Genomic DNA, 19,772 nt, shown 5'->3' with positions numbered 1-19,772 from the left:
TCTTAACAGTGCCACCAGAGAAGCTCCCTTTTTGTTTTGCAAGAGCCCCAGCGGGGTACTTTGAGATGCCTCCGGAGGATGATGCTGAAAACATTTATATAAGGAAACAAGAGGAGCCTTTACCAGGAGCTTTCCTGAAACCCAAGACAAAGGGCTCCCTATTTTGCTTCTGAGAAGTCCCTGCTAACCAGCCACAATGGGTTTGTCCTTTTGGCAAATGAACTTCCAAGTAGATGCTGTCCACAGCAGATCTGATATTTTTGCCTCCACTAGGAATTCATGGCATGGCACAGCATTAACTTTTCATGGGAGGAAAGAAAAATTAAAAATGGCTTAAGGAGCTGTTGGGTTTGGGCTCCTGGCAATTGCAGGCACACCTACAGGCAGCCAACAGTGTCAAACTGCCACCTAAAAAAATTTCAGCCCTTATTAGATATAAAAAGAAATGTAATTTCCTTCCAGAGGTCAGAGATAAAACCCAACAGTTCAGCAAGGGCTTTAAAACAAACAACTAAAACTTTAAAAGAAGGAAAACCAGAAGCCAGAGAAGCCAGGACTACATCTCACAATCTGAAGGCACGTTTGGAGGAAGGTGATGTTTTATGGGAGGAGCTGAAGTGCAGGAACACAATCAGAATTTGTTCTTTTTAAGCTGAAATCCCAGGAAAGGTGTGAACTCTACTCACAGTCACTTCAATGAAGAGGAATTTTGTAACTCCAGGCTGTGGGCTTAGCTGGCTCTGATGTGTTTTGTGCAAGATTACCTCATTTGAAACGGTTTCCATCCAGTGCTCATCTTTTCATTTTTATATTGGTTTAGTATATGACAGGAATGGTTGGACTTGATAATCTTGAAGATCTTTTCCAACCTTGTTATTCTGTGACTGGGAGAGAGATGGAGCTGAAGACACCAGCCCCACAACTAACTACCACTGCTCTGCAACTCCGAACATGGGGCCATAAGAAACCACACTTGCAATGTTCCTCTTCCCCACTGCTCTGCCTCAGGAGGGACAGAGAGCTTCCTAATGTGAGGTGCTCCAGGTACTAACTGAAAATCCCTTTTCAAAAATACATGTATTTGTGGGTAGCTGTGCTCTTCCCTGGTGCACAGTGGCGTGCAGGCATTGCAACAGATCTGCTGTGGGACCTCTACTGCGCAGATCGGGCATCTCGCATTGCTGCGATAGAAATCTCAGGAAAAGAAGCAATAACAAAACCATCAAACCAGATGCAAAACAGCTGGATGAAGGGGAAAGCTTTCCTGCCTCACGATGTTCCCTCTCCATCAAGCCCCTGGGGTGAGGGTGCCTGCGGACAGGACACCACACGCCTACCCTCGTGCTGGAAGACAGACCCCACATAGCATCTCCAGGCACACCTGCTTGTTTCCAACAGCATCCTAGGGTTTCCTCACATGCTGGTTTCCCAAGTGGCACAATTCTAATGAAGCTGGAAGAGGAAAAGGTGAACAAAACCATGCAGAGCACAAAAAAAAGCATCTGCTTGCAAGCAGGAAACACATACTTTAAATCTCTAGGTACTGAAAACATGGTGAGGTAGATGGCATAAACCCAGTGTCTCTCATCAATGCTGAACAAGCATTTCACGCCATCTCAGCGACACTGGACAACACAACAAGCCTATGGGGCTGAATGCTGATGACAGGAAGGACTGGGGAACTTCCCAATGATATCTAGCATGCAATACCTGCATCACTGCAACCCACTGGGGAAAAGTATGCTTATTAATTACTTCTCTTAAATAAAACCAACCCATTTTGGTCAAACACAAAGATTGCAAAGCCAAAGAAAAATGGTATTTTGCCATTTTACCAGAATTTGCTCTATTTAGCCCTACACTGCTCAGTCACACACCCACCGACACAAGATGAATCGATCCCAAATCAGGTAGCATCAGGGCTGCTGTAAAAGATGCAAACATACTGAAACATGCTGGATCTCCTCTGCCCAAGGAAATGCTGGCTTGCCTAACTAGGGACACCTCTACAAGGCCATTATTTTGTGATTTTGGGACTCTGCTGTTTCATCAGAGTAGTCTGGGCATGCACCGGCTGAGCTGCACCAGATTGATCTGAGAGGTGAGGGATCTTTACTGTAAATGAAGTAAAATTTCTCAGTTTCACTGGTCACTAATGGAGAAAATTTTGATCAAAAGGCCATAATGACTTCAAGAAAAAGATTGCATGGAAAAATTTGCTTTAGAATGACTGGATTTCCTTGCACACAATACATAACGCTTCCCGACAGGCTCTAACCATACGTATTTGATTTTATATTTGATCAGCCTGAGTGATTCTGGTGTCACCCAACCCAAGACACTTACAGGCAGCATGAGAAATATATGCCCTTTTAACCGCATTTTATTCTTATATATGCATTGTTCTGCTAAAATAATTCATTGTATCCTAATGAAATGAGCATGACAGGCTACAGGAATGAATGAGTACTCACTCTCTCGTGATAGGTATTTATGTGCAGGGACGGAGGGTCTGTAATGGAAGATCTATCGTTAGTGCCTGAACACGTTTTATCTTCATTTCACATGATAGGAGCGAACTGGCTGTTGTTTTGGGGGTATAATTGATCTATAGCTGAAACAAATCAGCTTTGCAGCTAAGTGAGGAGATGAAGTAGCGGATAATCTGTAGTTTAAAACCTGCTGTTCTGCTGAGATCAAATGATTACTTCGGCACTGAAATGATTAGCTGACAAGGGAGCGTGTTTCAGCATCCATTGTCATTACTGGGCACTGCTGCCATAACCTCTGGCCACACCGATGCCGGGCACTGGAGCTAATTGACAGCATAGCTGGGATCAGCTCTGGTTTGCTAATTTGATGGACCTCACCTGGCCCCAATTACAAATATCAGCATTTTCAGGGAACAAATAGGCAGAGGAGGCGGGAAGGAGGATACCCAGCCACCGGTCACGTAACTGCGATGGCAACAAATGCCAGCAAAACACTTTAGGTTTAGGCTGTGCAGCTGTCTCTGCTCTCTACGCTGGTTTTAATACAGCATAAATACATGCAAATGTTTCTCTCTCATTTCTCCCTGCTCACACATCTCTCATGATTACTGAGAACTTGCCATTCACCCCATCCCTTCCTGAAGGGCCCTTCCACAGGGATTCCTGCAACGGCTGGTTTTAATAGGTTTCCCTAGCTTAGACAAGGCACCACCTGCTCATGAGAACATCCCACAAAAGGTACAGAAATGCAGGGAGGACACGGGTTTGCAGTTTCTTTTTCTTTTTCCCTAATCATCATCTGTGTTTCCAACAGCACGAGCCTTTTCCAAGTAACCCAGAGATATCTGAGGCTGCACAATGGTCGAAAGATAAAGGTGTTCACGTAAACAGGCTGTGTAGACTGGCTACCCACAGCAGCAGGGATGCTCTGCACTGAGCTCACTGGCTCAGAGAGTAGGAGGGAAACCTTCTCTCTTTTCCCTTTTCTCTAAAAATTCACCTGACTCCAAAGAAATTACAAATGGTATTTCAAAAAATGACAGCAATCAACAATACCTATTAGGTCAGGCTTTCCCCACTCACATCAAAGCAAGCCAGCTCCTTATAACAGATATATTTTCTTCTAGTCAATCACTCAGCAGGTTTGAAAGGAATCCAGTAATGCCTTCCACTTCCCGAAGAGGCTGCCCCACGCTTCTGCAGAGATAGCCATTAATTCCCTGATATTCATTATGGATTTTCCTTTCTTAGGCCTCTGCTCTGCACTGTACTTTTTAAGGATGAACTGTCCTTATCATTCCAGAGGTATGTAATACATGGGGTTGTTGCTTTTGATTTACAGCAGCAATACAACATGAGCTTCACCATCCCTTTCACTCCCCTCCCACCCCCCCTTTCTGGAAAGAAAGCCGATGAGTATGGAGCTGGGGGGGTTGTTTTCAGAAGTCTCTTTTCAAAGAGAGGTCCTTCTATGTGTAATCCAGCAATGCTGGTGTGAAAAGGGTTTAAAGCAATGCTGTTTCACACCTCAGGCTTCGCTGTTTGGAGTCAGCAAGAAACTTGCAGGTAGCCATAGGTTTTGGTGGGTCTCCCTGTTGGCTTTTTGCACAAGTTGTCCCCTGCAGCGAGACACAGGCACTTCTACCACCACAATTATCCAGAATCACAATCAATTTATAATACTTTACAGCTCTTCTGTTGGCACTTCAGATCTCAATCAATCCCAAAACATCATAAATCAGAACGAGTTGCAGTATCAGGCTCTGGCCACCATTCATGCTCATGGACCACTTGGCTACATCCCTTCCATCCTATTAAACTTGAACAGTATTTACTCCAAGGTTCTCTTGTCCCCATCTTGGACTCGTTAAGGTTCAGTTTTCTTAAAGCATGAGCATACTCACTCTTGCAACATGTATTTTTGGCATAACTTCACTCTCCAGTGAGCAACATTACACTATCACTATTATTTTTCCTGCGCGAAACAGCACAGGGTTGTCAGAATCGGCATGATGTTTCTTCTTTACCTTCTGACATTTTCAAGTTGATTATGTTCAGACAGTACCTCAAACCACTTTATTCTTCCGCTCTGCTAGGACTAATCACCACCAAAGGGGAAAGAAACATTATGTGCAATTCAGTACAGCATGCAGAGGCTATTACCCTCCTACTTAACCTCAAACACAAATACTACAAGTCGATGAGACCAGTTGCGCTTAACCACCTGCAGAAGTACTGCCTTGATCTAGCTCCTTGTTGCTTTAAGCAAAACCTCTCAATTCCACCCTTCTGTGATGATGTTTGACACGGGGGACACCTCACTTGAGAAGTCAGAGGTACTTGATTTCATTCCCTGTTGGATTCAGCACTCGGAGCTAGCATGCAGTCAAACAGAGACATCCCGGCTGGCTGCTCATTGGGTTGAGAAAACCCAATGAGCAGCCAGACACATCACCCCTGGGGCAGCTCCTGTCTCCCTAGCTCCTCAGATCAGCCCCACACAGTGGAGCAGCTTTTGCTCAGACACATGGCTGTGAACGCTCCCTTGACACCCAAGTTTTGAGGCAGACAGTCAGGAAGGCCAACTTCTTCCTCCACTCCAGCCTTCCCAGGTACCTATGCAACACATATTGGGCCATAATTAGACGGCCCAGCACTAGTATCAGGTTTGGAAAGAGAGTGTTGCTGAATACTGCAATCCACACAATTGTGCTGACAGTTTGAAACTATAAAAGCCCTCCGGCAGGCATCTACAGAGGAAACCTTTAAAATTGATCTGGTTTAGCACAAAAACTGTTGGCTAAGCCTCCATCCATCCCTCTGCTCCTCCACCCCTTGACACAGCTTAGAGCAAAAGGCTTTGCTTTCTCTTTCATACGGCTTTTAACAGCAATTCAAGCCCATTGATCCAGGACTCTGAGTCAGTGTATTACAATGCAAGATTATTCAAGCTCTCTGACAGTCAGTTTGTTTAATTTCATTTTATTTCATAGTAAAATAGGATTGGAGGGAGGGAGGGCTAGAGGAAAAATTGGCAACATAGTGCCTAAGTGCTCAGGAAAACAGAAAAAACATCCCTCAAAGGAATGTATAAAATACTGCTGCTCGGCACAACAATTACATATACATCTATATGCCTATCTACATCTTGTCTGAGCCACCTAACTTCAGTCTCTGTTCCACAGAAAGGTGTGAGAGGGCAGGTGGACAAAGAGGAGAATCACAAAACATGAGGAGTTGGAAGGGACCTCGAAAGATCATCTAGTCCAACCCCCCTGTCAGAGCAGGATCACCCAGACTAAATCACACAGGAACACATCCAGGTGGGTTTAAATATCTCCAGAGAAGGAGACTCCACAACCTCTCTGGGCAGTCTAAGCCTTAATGACACCTGGACAAAGCTTGTTAGCAAGCAGCATGAAACAGTGGAGTTAACACCACCTCCTAGCTAAGGTCAAGGCTAGGCTTGAAAGCTCGTCACACCATCTACACCAAACTATGGTTAGAGGAAACTACTTATTTGCTTTATAACCTAATAAATTAATTTACAAAGCTTGAAACTAGTTGTTTGGGGTTTGGGTTTGTTTGTTTGTTTTTTTTTCTCCTGTAGGTTAGTTTAACTTTACTCCCTTGTTTGCTTTAGTCCAGCTTCAATTAGTCCGGCATTTCTAATTGTATTGGTAGGGGAGAGGTTTACGTTTGCAACAGTAAGATCATTAACGGCATAAGGTGGTTGAAAGGGAGGGCATAATTGGTTTCACTGGCCTAGAGGGAAGATCAGCTTCTAAGAGAAACAACACCTAATTAAGAAGGTTTGCACTGTTTTCTTTTTAATTACGTCCTCCCTGCACTACCAGCGTTCGCGCAGTACCCATCGCGGCAGCTTCTGGGCTCTGTCTTAGCAACACGTTATTTTGCAGACACGCAGGAGCTGACAGCGTCAGACCCCTTCATGGACAGACAGAAGGAAGAGTCTCTGATGAGACACTAAGAAACAGGAAGAGAAATAAATTAACAGTCTGTATTTAATAAGAATAAAAACTCCACATGTGAGCCCAGACAGAGCCACGAGTCTCAACAGCTGCTTTTGTTCACATTAAATTCTACTCCTGACGTGTTTTTGTCGGCAGCTCCAATTCAGGGTGCCAGGACCAGCTGGAAAGCACAAGGGGTTTGTCAGACACTCGGCTGGCCATGCACAGTGACAGCAGGTCATTCAGCAGACAAGCGAGGTGATGGTGCTGCCCCAGGAGCTACCCCAGACTCAGGGCAGAGCAGGGAAGAAGGTTTACCTACAGCTCTGAGGTCCCCAGTAGATATTGCCCGAGATGTAACACGCATTGATAGTGAAGAATGTCAGCGTGCACCCCCAGATACATCCCAACATAGCAGGCTGTTAGGAAGGGAACACGATCGCTGTTGGGAGGAAGAGGAAGATGAGAAAGGTCTCCTTGGCTATTACTGATGTTATGTGACCCAAGAGCAGGAAAGCATCCATTTCACAGGCCGTTCAGCAGTTTAAGTTAAGAGCCCCCAGACCTGTCCATGAAATTCCTGGGGTGATGTCAGACTTCGCCAGCCCCTCCAAACGCTTTCCCCAACCAGCATTCTCCATAAGCTACCCAGGCTAAACTGCCACCATCCACTGCATTACACAGGATCACAGAATCACAAGGTTGGAAGAGACCTTTGAAGATCATCAAGTCCAACCATTCCCATCCTAAGCTAAACCATATCCCTAAGTACCTCATCTACCCTTTTTTTGAACACATCCAGGGATGGTGACTCAACCACATCCCTGGGCAGCCTGTTCCAGGTCCTGACAACTCTTTCAGTAAAAATCTTTTTTCTAATGTCCAATCTAAACCTGCCCTGGCACAGCTTCATGCCATTTCCCCTTGTCCTATCTCCTGTTACTTGGGTGAAGAGACCATTGTCCACCTTTCTACAACCTCTCTTCAGGTAGTTGTAGTTGGTGATAAGGTCTCCCCTCAGCCTCCTCTTCTGCAAGCTAAACAGCCACAGCTCCCTCAGCCGCTCCTCATAGGATTTGGCCTCCAGGCAAATCTGCTAGTTGTGGAAAGCACTCCATGTCCTGGGCATATTTTCAGTACTGAGGCTCCCTGCACCTCAGTCTCCCAGCAATGAGTCTTGGAAGGGGGTGGCAATACTGTCAAACATTAAATATCCCTCCTAGCTGTGGCTAGCACCCCATCACAAGCTCCAGTGCCATGCCTCCCATGCCCACCTGGGCTTGCAGGCACCCCTGCAGCACTCAAAAGCTGCCAGCGAAGCTTGTGAGGTTCATCAGGACCAGTGAGAAGGTGAGACCACTGCCTCACATCTCAAGTACCACTGGTGTGGCCCCTGGACACAGAGAAACCACCCCACATCACGTCCCCAGCACTGCCTAACAAAGGGTGGCTTTGCTGCAACCACGAAAATGGGATAGCAAGCGAAAAGGATATTACTGATCTCAAGCATGTGTGTGGGTCTGGGTTACTCTGAATAATTTAAGGCAAACTTCTTTTATCTCTCTCCTGCTCCAGAGTTGCTACCACTGCCATGCACATGAATCAGACAGGCTTCCCGGGCGGCTGGAAGTGGGGTGCCTCCTGTACAATGGGAGCTGAAAGGGAAATGCTAAAAGACAATTTAAAGAGACTCCTTAATCATCCCAGACTTGAAATCTTTACCTCTCATCTCCCCGTGTGATACAGCTGAAGGATGCTACCCCCCAACCGAAGGGGATGCAGGCAGAGGCTGCGGGATTACTGGACCAGCTCTTGGCTGCTGCCAACAAAACAAAGGGGGAAATGAGGCCCCAGGTTGGGATCCGTCTCCACATCCTCCTGGCAGGAGGTCCTCTCCAAACCATCCCTACGAGGGTGTGCGTCTGTCCATGAAGGGCCTGTTGACACCACCTGCTAGTCACTCCACACAGATGACAGCCCATATTCTGTACAGCAAATTGATCACAGGGATGTGGACACAAGGGATTGCAGCCGCCTGTACCTCCAGCAGCTTTGGCAGCACTCCTGCAGCAGATGGGATGTGAGGAGCAGCCCAGTAACAGCCCCAGCAAGCCCAGGTTCCACTGGAAAAGGGCATCATCTGCAGCCCTCCTCCATTACAACCTTCCGGAAAAAACCCCACAAGGCTTTCCGGCAGGGTTGCACAGCACCTGGCACACACAGAGCCAAAGGGCAGCTTTACAGTCCTTTCCTGAGCCAAAACGAGAGCCCACGTTTCCACAGCACACAACTCTCCTCTGAAATGCAAGTGGTTATTTCAAACTGTGTCTTTCATACAAACCCACCAAAAATAATTGCTAAATTAATGGGGTAATAGCTAATGTACATATATTTGGTTACAGATTGGCAAACCCAGCTCAAGCATTAATTGTATATTCATTCTCTTCTGTTTGTTTTGCAGAAGCTAAGAAATTTAATTCAAGCAGAAGAACATCAGCTCACAGAGTCTTTAAGTTTCTCCTGGCCAAAAGCAAAGCCCGAACTCCTTTGCAGAGCTGATCTGGGCTGTAGCTGCACAGCTTCAAAATAGGGTTGGGAGGAGTATAAAACCTGAGTCAACAACCATCCATGGGGAACTAGCAAAAGCATTTGCTGCTTGGAGAGATGAAGCTACTAGGTTTGTCAATGGTGTTAAAAGAAAGCTGTACAGCAGCTGGACGGTTAGAGAGGCCACAATGGCAGCTTTTGGGGGGAAGGAAGGAGAGGTGTAAGCAGGGTCCTCATGCTGTCAACACTGCATCTAGGAAAGGTAGCTGGAGCCTTTCACCAAAGAAACCTCGACAGAGGCATGAATCGAGCAGTACTGCATCCTGTATGTACTAAAAATGGGTTGAAACCAGACAGGCTGTGGAAAAGTCTGTGGAGGTACAAGGACATACCTGAATGACAGACACCTTACTGGGACTGGAAAGCAGATGCTGTGGAGATGTGGATGCTCTCCTACCAGGGCATCTCAAAGAGGGGAGTAACGCCTCTGAACACATTTACACCAGAACGCACTGGCTGCTTTTTATCTACCAGCTGTGAGGCTCTGGGAGCAATGGGGTTGGGAGGGAGCTAGGCAAGATCATGGTAGGCACTACCTGGTGTGTGATATTTGCCTTCAGTAGCAGGGACCAGGCACCAATCACCCAGGGATTGTCCCACACACCAAGGGATGAGGGCGAAGTCAGCACCAATTACTGTAATAGCACCAGGCACGCAGCCACAGCACACATTTCCATTTCATTACCCACTCCTGAACACAGGACAGGTCTGGGAGACCTAGCAAATCTGGGCCATTACTCACCATGGCAAGCCATGCTCCCCAGCCATGTTAAGACCAGTTTAAACCACTGGCATTATTTTAAGCCACTATTTCTGAAAAGCAATGGGGAAACAGCAGAAGCAGCTGTCATCCCAGAGGGAGCTGTATCACACATGCTTTTTGCAATTCACCTTTGCTCCCACTCCACCCTCTGAGTTTGGGATCCTACTCCCTTTAAACATGGCTCAGGTTCATCCAACACAGTTGGCAACTGATCGCAGCTGGCATAAACCATTCTGTTATTTCCAGAAGCATGGTGTGGCATGGCACTGGCCTCCTGTAACCCACCCCACACAGGAGTTGCTTTTATTGCCGTGGAGTGTGGGAGTTGTCCTCTTCCCACCTGGATCTGTGGGGCATGCTCAGGTCAGCCCCTCATGCCGCTCCCGGCACACTGTTCATTTCTTTACGTTTCATTTTCTAATAGGGATGTCTGGGGGAGCAATTACAAATAAATATCTACATATACACAGATCTGATTATCAGGTCTGCAATTACCCAGAATTGTAAGCCACCCTGTAGCCTCTCTTTCTGGATAACTCCTGACAGGCAATACACTACATCCCACTCCTTTTCTGAGCTAGGACCTTATTGAAACCTGTCAGCTAAAAATTAAGATATCATTCTGCTGCAGAAGAGGATGCAGGGTCATGCTGCCAGGCCTTCAGGAGCCATATGTATCATCACAGTGATCTGCCGAGCAAACTGGACAAGGCTATACCCTCCTGTCCCTGTGCTCCCCTTCCCAACACATCTGTTCAGACTGCAGGCTCTCCCCATGCCTGCTGAGCTCTGACGCCGGAGCTTTCAGAAGGGTCTGCTTAAACCCATTTTGCTATAAAAGGCCAAAAAAAGCTTTTTGAAGAAACAGTTTACTTATGTTTTTAACCAGAAGCAGGTCTGAAAGCCTCAGGGCTGAGCAGCATGGTTTGCTGCTCTGGTAGCCCTCACCCCTCAGAGCCGTCTGGCTCCATCTTCCTTCCAAGGCTATAACACAACCAAAAGCGAGAATCTATAAACCCTCCCAAAACCCCAAATTCCATCAGCCATAAAATACAAACCTGTTTTGTAAAGAAAGCAGCAAGTACGGGCTGGTGCAGGTTTTCACCGAGCTCACACTTCTGTGTGGTGACAGAGGGAAGATGGGACTATAAGTCTTTGCGACAGCCGTAAAGCTGCTCCCTATGAAACACACACCTGGCTGAACAGCAGGCAGAGAGCTGCCAAGGTAACTGGGACTAAGGATGCTTTGGAGCCGCTACAGAGGGAAATGTAAACAGAATTTACAAAGCAACAGTAGATTACTTTTTCAGAGGCTGTTGGTTGTGGTTAGAAATAAGTTTCATAATCATTTGGGAGAGTTACTGCAGGGAACAGCGCAGAACTTTGGTCATGTCTTCAAAAATAAATAATCTGAATTGGTTAAATAAAATCCAGGCGCAAGAAGACAATTTACTGACTGTGAATCGCTAAAAGCCTGGGGATTAGTCAAAGATAACTCTCGTTTACCAAATGTGTTTAACAGAACAAGAATGCCCACAGAAGGTTGTTTTGTGGTATACTAATTGTCTACTTTATTTTGAAAATTGAATGGGGAGATACTATTAAAACATAAGACCTGTCCACAACGCAAACTGTCACTTCACCATGTGAAATGAAAATAGGCTGCCGCTTCTGACATCAACAGTCATTTCTGCTATGACCCACTGCATGATCTGAGCTTACCTCCTCAAGGTTTTTTCCAAACCAGGGAAATAAATCTCAGCTCTAGCCTTCAGAATGCTCAAGACACATACCAGATCAACCAGCTTATCTAGTTCCATGAAGCAAGTCCCAGCACAAGCACCTGGCCTGAGCAATTAGCTGAAGGATGCTAGTAGGTTGGGAAGCAGTGGGAGATGGAGCCCAACCTCTTCCCACCATCCCTGCCAACTTGCTGGGTGAGCCTGAACATGCAGCAGGGACAAGGGAGCTTTCCCAGTCTAGTTTCCACCCCATTATTTGTTCTGCCCAGGTCAGTGCTCTTGGAAACAGTAAGTGCCTTTCCTTACTGCAGTTTAAGCCAGTGGAGAGACTGCCTTGGCCAGGACAGGGAGGTGCTACTCCAGCAGTACTGCACTACATTAACCTAAGGCTTGTTTCACTGCCAAAGCTCACAGTGGTGGGACTCCACTGACTGAACATTTTCTGTGGGTAGGCTGAGCCTCAGAAGAATAAGAAAGAGAGCCAACTATTAGCCAGCAGTCAGAAACACGTTGCTTCTCCCAGAATTCAGGCTTAGATACATTTTTTTCCTCCTACTGAGCACTCCTCTCCCAGGACTCCCATTGTAGCCACAATTCAGGGAAGCAGAAGGTGATGTAGCAGGAGGGCAGCAGATACAGAGGACAGCTTCACATTACAATTTGCTCACCCTTCTTTTGGCTGCCCATGGGCAAGCAATGCCAAGATGATAAAACAGCCAGAAGCAAAACCAAAATCCATAAAATGTCAAGGATCAGTTCTGTTATGCACTCATAAAATGATAAGAAAACCCCACTAGTATATGCAATCCCTTCTTACATCAATGAAGCTCCTCATGACCTTAAAAATCATGCACTTGCTTGCAGACCTGGACGTTTAGGAGGTTGAACATTTCATTCAGGTGACAGGCAGCCCTTTTTTTGTCTTCATCAGCAGATAGCCAGAAAGCTAACTCATAGAAATAATGTAAATCTACTTAGGGAATAAATGTCTAAATAAATATGAGAAATGGGATGCTGATCCTTTAATGATCCTCTGCAGGGTAAATAAAATTATGTTGGGTTTTTTTTTCACTTCAATTCATTTATGGTATTAGTTTATTATTGCATGATAAACAGGCCCAGCATGCCCAGCTTGCTAGGTCTTCCCTCTGTCCTGGACTGAGAGGCTGCCCAGGTCAGCTGAGCAGTAACAAGATGACAAGCAGACAGCACACAAAGCCACAGTACTCGTCAGCCAGATGTACAGATAACCCACGGGTACGTCAACTGCCTACCTGAAGTCTGATTAATGAAGAAAGAGAGCAAGTATTGCAACAGAGACCAAGGAACATCAGTCCAGGTTGGAGGATCATCATCTTCCACAACGAGTTCACCATATTCATATCGGAGAGACAAATAACCTTTCTTTTAGTTACCTTCCATCTGCCACCTTCATTTGGCCATTAAAACCATTTTTTAAATGATAAAACAAGTAACACTGCCTAACAAATGAATGTCAAATTATCAGAGTAAATATGTCAACACTTATTTATTTATTTGCCTCGCCAAGAATGTGTTCTCCTCTGTTTGGTCTTCTATTTTAACGACCACAATTTATCATGTTAACCAGACTTCCAGTTTGCTGTGTTTTGCTTCAAAGTTCTGCTTTTTGCTGAGACATCTGTAAGAGGGAAGTCTCAGGTAAGAGAAGCAATAAAACTAAGAAAAAAGCACCAGTAACAGTCATCGAAAAGCACAGGTGACTGAACCACATTCATTTACTACACAGGTCCCTTCTTCCTCTCATTTGCTGATTTTACTGCCCACTTTCCATTAATATTTTGCTCTGCATACAGCAGCTCTCCACAAGGAATAGTGATTCCCTAATTTCCAAACCATTTGCTCTCCTTACCTACCAGCAAGCAGCATAAGAAGGAAGGAAAACCAAAGTGGGAGAATCCTCTGTGATGAATTTGAACCACCCTAGTCAGGGGTTTCAGGAGGCATCTGAAATTCCAGCATTGCCCAAAACAGTGCAAGGTCCTGCCCTCCAAGGATGCATCTACCGCCTAACACAGTGGGAAACGTTAGTCCAGCTGCACCAAAGCTATATCTATTTCAGAGAGCAAGCATATGTGTTTTCCCCACCTGTCACAACTGTGAAATGTATAGATAGCATTTACTTCCTAGGCATTCGTCACTCAAATTAACAGGCAACCTGTTAGTCTGAGTGCAATTAGCACCCCAAACCTTACTCCAGACGTATTTGGTGGCTGAGTTCTGCTTGCAGATCTTCTGGCAGCCTGATGTGCACTCTGACTAAGTATAGGCCAACATATAGAGTGGAAATCCTGTGAAATCCCCAACAAATTTATCATGAAGCAAAGCTAAACACGCTGTTGGAGAATCTGCTGTGCTTCTGTTAGGACCCAGAATGGAAAGTTCAGGTTTTTACAAACTGAAATTGAGCACTAGGTTCACCCGAGACCCAGCAAACCAAAAAACAGTGTAACACAACCTGCCACGGCTGACTCCTACCACCCTCTCTTCCTGCTACCGGATCTAAACCTGCTGCTCCCTCTACGTGCTCTTTATGAGAATGCCAGTTACATACAGACACGTATCTTGAAACATGACATGAGCATCTTGCTAAGTATATGCAAGCGATACCATATGATACGAGCAGTGTAAACCCTAATCTGTGTCGTGGCTTGACAACTTGTAACAGAGAGCACAACCACCACAGACTGCCATGGGTGGCCTTTTCTAGCACGGCTCTCACACCTACACACCCATTTCTTCCATGTTGCAGCCACACTGACTGCAGCATCCTCAGATGCCCACCTGAGTGCACTGGATCGTGCTTTTACTGGGATATTTCTTCAAACATTGTTAGTTTTGAGATGCAAAAAAATGATGGGCTTCAAAATCTTTTAAGTCAACAGTCCCCTTTCCCTCCTTGTGGCACAAACCACACTGCAATGTTCCCTCACAAACCCCAAAAGCATGATATGAACTCTTGAAGTCAGGAGGGTGGAGTTCTGCCCTTGCTTAGTCGATCAACCAGCCCATATACAGACTTAGCTCCTCCAACCATCCAGTGTTTATCTGTGTGATTCTGACCTTCCTAAACCTTACCTGCTGGCAACACAGAGTGATAGCAACCTCCAAGGTGTCACCCTTCCTCACAGTGACACGGCTTTCTCACCCAAGTCCTGGATAAATCTAGGCAATGCATACACAGAGCATCTGTCACAGCAGTGACGTTGCTCTTGTTCCCTGCATATCTGTGATGTTTTACGATCTTCTTTCACTGCAGTGGAGATGGTGGGAAAGAGACCTGCCCTTCTCCATCCCAGCATCCATTACTACTCCTCGAACATAGAAAAAAGATTGCTTACCCGCAGGAAGGAGAGATCTCGGTTGTGCTCAATGCTGGTGATTTCCAGGTTGCCCATAACTACTTCGCAGTTCTCATAGTACTTGCGCAGGGCCCGATACTGCTGCTCCAGGTCAGAGAGAGAGCTCAGCTTGTTCTCGGTGCCAGCACACACTGCAAGAAAACAGGAGAGAAACAGTAAGAAGGAGCGTGGAAGAGTGGCACGGGAGCAGAGAAGGAAATAAGGTTTGTATACAGGGAGTCAGGTAACTGTAATAAAAACATGGAATTATTCACAGGATTGGGTCCTGTTAAATAGCAGCAGAGCAGGTGAAAAGGCATAAACATGGTCCATGATAATCTCTGCAATTTAAATACCTCTCAACAAATGGAAAGAAGTGCCAGTATTTACTACCAAATGACCAGAAAGGCTGAAAAAGCAGAAAAAGACACAACACCAGTTGACCCCAGCACCTAAAGAGCCAAGCTCAGTCTCAAAGTCCCTACTAGTTCTGCCACTGACAGAACCCAGTACTGAACAAGGATACACCACTCCCAAACTAAAGGATACAAAGACCTGTGCATCCAGGCTGAGCTGCGTAATCCAAAATTCTCCCTATTCAGCTGATGCTCAGAAGGGTCTGTCAGGCAAGCCAAGAACAACATGACCAGAAGGATTATACCTAACATTGTTCTCCCCATCACCTTCCCAAAGACCCCAGCTCTTCCCAGCATTGCACAAACAGGAGAAAAACTACAGCAAAAAAAACCCATTGTCTTTCCACAAGTCACCGAACTGTGATTGAATGAATGATGGGGATCCATCAGATGAGTAAGGAAACATCATCCTATTACAATCAGTTTTCAGAAGATGCCCTTTAATACTGTACTACTCTGCTCTAAATTTTGAAGACCGGTTCAAAGCAGAATCACAGCTCTGCTCAGCCTATTTGAGTCACAGAATGCATTGGGTTGGAAGGGACCTCAAAGATCATTTAGTTCCAACCCCCTCGCCACGGGCAGGAACACCTTCACTAGCCCAGGTTGCCCATAGCTTGCCATGCATCAAGCTATGGTGAAAATGAACGCGGTGGAGAAACACACAGCAGTTTTTCAAGCAGCACTCAGCCTATCAGGACAGCAACGCTACTTAAATAGCCAAGTTTGGGACTGGGCTCTTTCCTTCATGCACACGCTCCTCCTGACTACCAGCAGCCTGTGGGTTGTTCTTATCCGCGAGCAAATTAATCTGAACATATCCAAACTTTTGAAGTGGGTATTATATTATGCAAAATATGAGCCAGACCAAAATAGCAGTTCTGGAGCCATTCCCACCCCTGGATTAGATCAATACAAACAAAGCTCTCCATGACTGGAGGCATAATCAAGTAAAATTGGCTAAAATACGCTCTTTTGAATTATGTGGGTCCTTTTTTTTTTAAATATGAAAAGCAATTAGGTTTTTGAGTAGGACTATTATCGACTGTTTACTTTCTACATCCCCCCTCCTTTTTTTTTCTTAAATAAAAATGGGAACAATTCTCATCCCTCTTCTCTGTTGCAGAGCAATCTGCTCTTGTGCCAGGGTGATTTGAGCTTTGAGCAGCCTCTTGGCGAAGGGCTTCGGGAGGCAGCCAAAAAACCCACGAACTGCTCAAAGTTTACTCCCAAGGAAACTCCCTCTGCTCTAAAAACGGCAGCAGAAATCTGTTCCTCCTGAACTGTAACTCCCCACCGGGAAGGCATAGCAAAGGCTGGTTTCGCAGCAAGCCATTCACAGGATGAAGGTGTTATCAGATAATCTGTGGACTTTGCATTTCCACCAGCTAAAAAGCACGGGGCCAAAGCTGAACCGGCACAATATAGGACTGTGTTTCCAAATGCAAGCTTGGTCTAGATACCAAAAGAAATATTATAAGGGATGGGACTTTTTTAAATTGCTTTCTATGACATGGTAGAAGCAAAGTTCTCTAAAGTTTAGAAAAATTCAAATATTTGACATACATTCACCAAAATTGGTTGGTTTGCTCAGGTTTAAAATAAAAGCTACCATCTCATTTCAAGGCTTAATTTAAAGCACAAAGAATCCCAATTCAAAAGTCTGCTCATAAAACCTTACCGCTTAAAACCTATCTAAACAAGATTTTGTTTACAATATTTCAATAGCTGGTTTTGGGGATTCCCAAGCTGGAAAGACATGTTTGATAGGGACCTGGCGTAGCTCTGCTGGAATAAGAACACCTGGAAGGATTAGCCACCACTGCTGTGGGATGGCACATGTTTCTTTGTGAAATCCAAAGCTCTGTCCTAGCTCAGTTTTATTTGGAACGACCTTGAGATGTGCAGTACAAGCATCTCCACCCTTTGGGGAGATGCACGCCTGTCCCTGCTGGAAGACTTCAAAAACGTTTGCTACCAATTACAGAAATCGGTTTGTTTACTTTTTCCTTAAAAGCAGCAGCAGCAGCATCTATAACCACAAGATTAAGTGTGTTTCCAGCCGAATAAGTATTATTCTGTCTTAAGGCTCCCGAGGACTAATAAATAACTTCTGTTCCATTTCGCAATCGGTGCTAAGGATCAACATAGCTCAGAAAACAATTCCAGCAGCTCAGCTAATAAAGCTATATACTGCAACACTGGTATTTCATGTTGCACACCCATTAAACGTTTCCCGAAAGCTAATTTAGCCATTTATTGCTGTAAGGAGGCAGAACACCTGGAGCCTGTTCTCGCAAGTGGATTCAACGGGGGTGAAGCCAGCCCAGATGTAAGCTGAGGATGTAGATTTTATTCAGCTAAGATTAATTTTGTATAACTGAACCATCCAACCACTCCTGGCTTTTGATAATGCTATGGAAATCTATTCTTTCAGATGAATAAAATCTTAAAAGCAAATTTAGAATAAATCATATTGATCTTTTAACTTTATCTCATAGCGATCCCAAGCATTTAATTTCTGTCTTTAAAAAAAGAAATTCCCTCAGGTCCTCTGTTACACAACCCATGTAGGCATTCCAGCTCCCGCCTGTGCCTCTGCTGCCTGCAAAATATATGGTGAAGGGTCCATGCAAGCTAGCTCCTCGCAGCCTAGCTCCTACTCTAAAATTTGGGAAACCAAGGAAGTCAGTGCCTAGCGTTCATCCTCCCAACCCTGGTTTGGCTTCCACAGCCCTATCCTGTACTGACGGGACATCTTCCCTTAACAAAACCCCAAATAACTGGTTACAGATTGCCTCAAATCAGGTAGTACACCAATAGTGACAGTATCCTACAGCAGATTTGCTGCCATCGGCACCTGACCCATAGTGCAGCTAAAGTAAAACCCGCACTTCAAGCAGAAGAGAACCCTGGCCTGGGGAACGAGTCCCAGAGTGGACATGCATAACCATAGCTAGCTAACAATCCATTTGTAATAAGCCATCCACGTCTTGGTGTCTCAGCTTTATAGCACAAGTTTTGAACACATACTCATGGTGCACCTAATAATTGTGCCAGATTCAAAATACAAGAGGTGAAACCACTTAAGTATTTATGATTAGATCAATCCTCTCTTGCAGAAACAAAGAGCTGGGAGACTACCTCCATCCGTCCCAGAGTCCTTTAAAACAGAGATTAGATATGCTGTTGGGTTTCTTTTTTAAAGCAAAATACAATTAAACAGGGCAAAAAGCCCTTCCAGACACAGGGGAGAAACACTGCTGCCACGTACCATTACAAAGGAGTTTCTATTCACTCGCACGCACCAGGGCACCAAACCCGGGAGAGATGCTGACCAGAAAGCAGGTTGTGTATGGGTAGCTAACAGGAAATTTTGTCCCCCATTTTGAGCCACAGGAGGGGATTCCCAGTTGCTTCTGGGCAAATATAATTATTTCAGGTCTGATTCACCAAAATAGTTGAGAAGCACAAAAACATGTGAACTGAGCAAGAGTCACAAGAGGATCCTCAGTCCATTTGGCCCCGAGCTTCACACAGAACATGAGCATATCCCTCTCCCCATCCTGCTTCTTTCTTGGAACAGCAACAGGCACCTCTGGGTGCAGCTCTTTAAAATTAAGTGCCAAAATAATACTTATTTTCTGGAATGCTCCAGCCGTATATGCGAATTAACATGAGCACAACAAAATGTACTTCCTTTTCATGCAATGCAAAACTACCATAATCTGTATTTTATAACCTCTCCTCAAAGCACTTGTGTGTATATTGTTGGCCACGTTATTTTATAGAGCCCCAGAAACCAAAGAGAGGCAAGAAAATAAAGGCTGTGTGGTAAAAGCAGTCCCTGCGGCAGAACCTCTCCTAGTTAATAAAATATCCTAAGTCCTCTGCCTCTAACAGAGGTCAAAAAAAGTAGCAGCTTAAGATGGGTCTCCAATCTGCAGCTTCTCTCACTCTTGAGCATCTCTGAGCATGTATACTCCCAACTTGCTCAGGAGGTCTTAGAGAGGCATCTCCATGAGGAGTAGCCTTCCATACTGTTTCAACACACGCCCAGGAAAACCTGATCATAAAATCACAGACTGCGTTAGGTTGGCAGGGGCCTTTAAAGATCATCTAGTCCAACCCCCCTGCAGTAAGGAGGGACATCTTCACTAGATCAGGTTGCTCAGAGCTTCACAAAATCACAGACTGACAGGGGTTGGAAGAGACCTTGAAAGATCATCTAGTCCAAACCCACTGCCAGAGCAGGGTCACCTAGACTAAATCACACAGGAACACATCCAGGTGGGGTTTGAATGTCTCCAGAGAAGGAGACTCCACAACCTCTCTGGGCAGTCCATCCCAGCACTCTATCACCCTCATAGTGAAAAAGTTTTTCCTTATGTTCACATG

The 19,772-nt window shown here is 45.3% G+C and overlaps 1 protein-coding gene across 1 annotated transcript in view; it reads right to left on the bottom strand.

The window, feature by feature from the left end:
* ERBB4 (erb-b2 receptor tyrosine kinase 4) overlaps window positions 1-19,772 on the bottom strand; it is a gene marked incomplete at both ends in the record, with an annotated part of 629,788 nt that overhangs the window by 370,413 nt on the left and 239,603 nt on the right. The window contains one exon of the mRNA XM_084264301.1: window positions 14,959-15,110. Coding sequence (XP_084120427.1) covers window positions 14,959-15,110 — 152 coding nt within the window. The remainder of the gene's footprint in view (window positions 1-14,958; window positions 15,111-19,772) is intronic.

This window comes from Gallinula chloropus, assembly GCF_964237585.1.
Source record: "Gallinula chloropus genome assembly, chromosome: 5".
NCBI classification, from domain to species: Eukaryota; Metazoa; Chordata; class Aves; order Gruiformes; family Rallidae; genus Gallinula; species Gallinula chloropus.
This window is presented reverse-complemented; position numbering and strand designations above follow the sequence as displayed.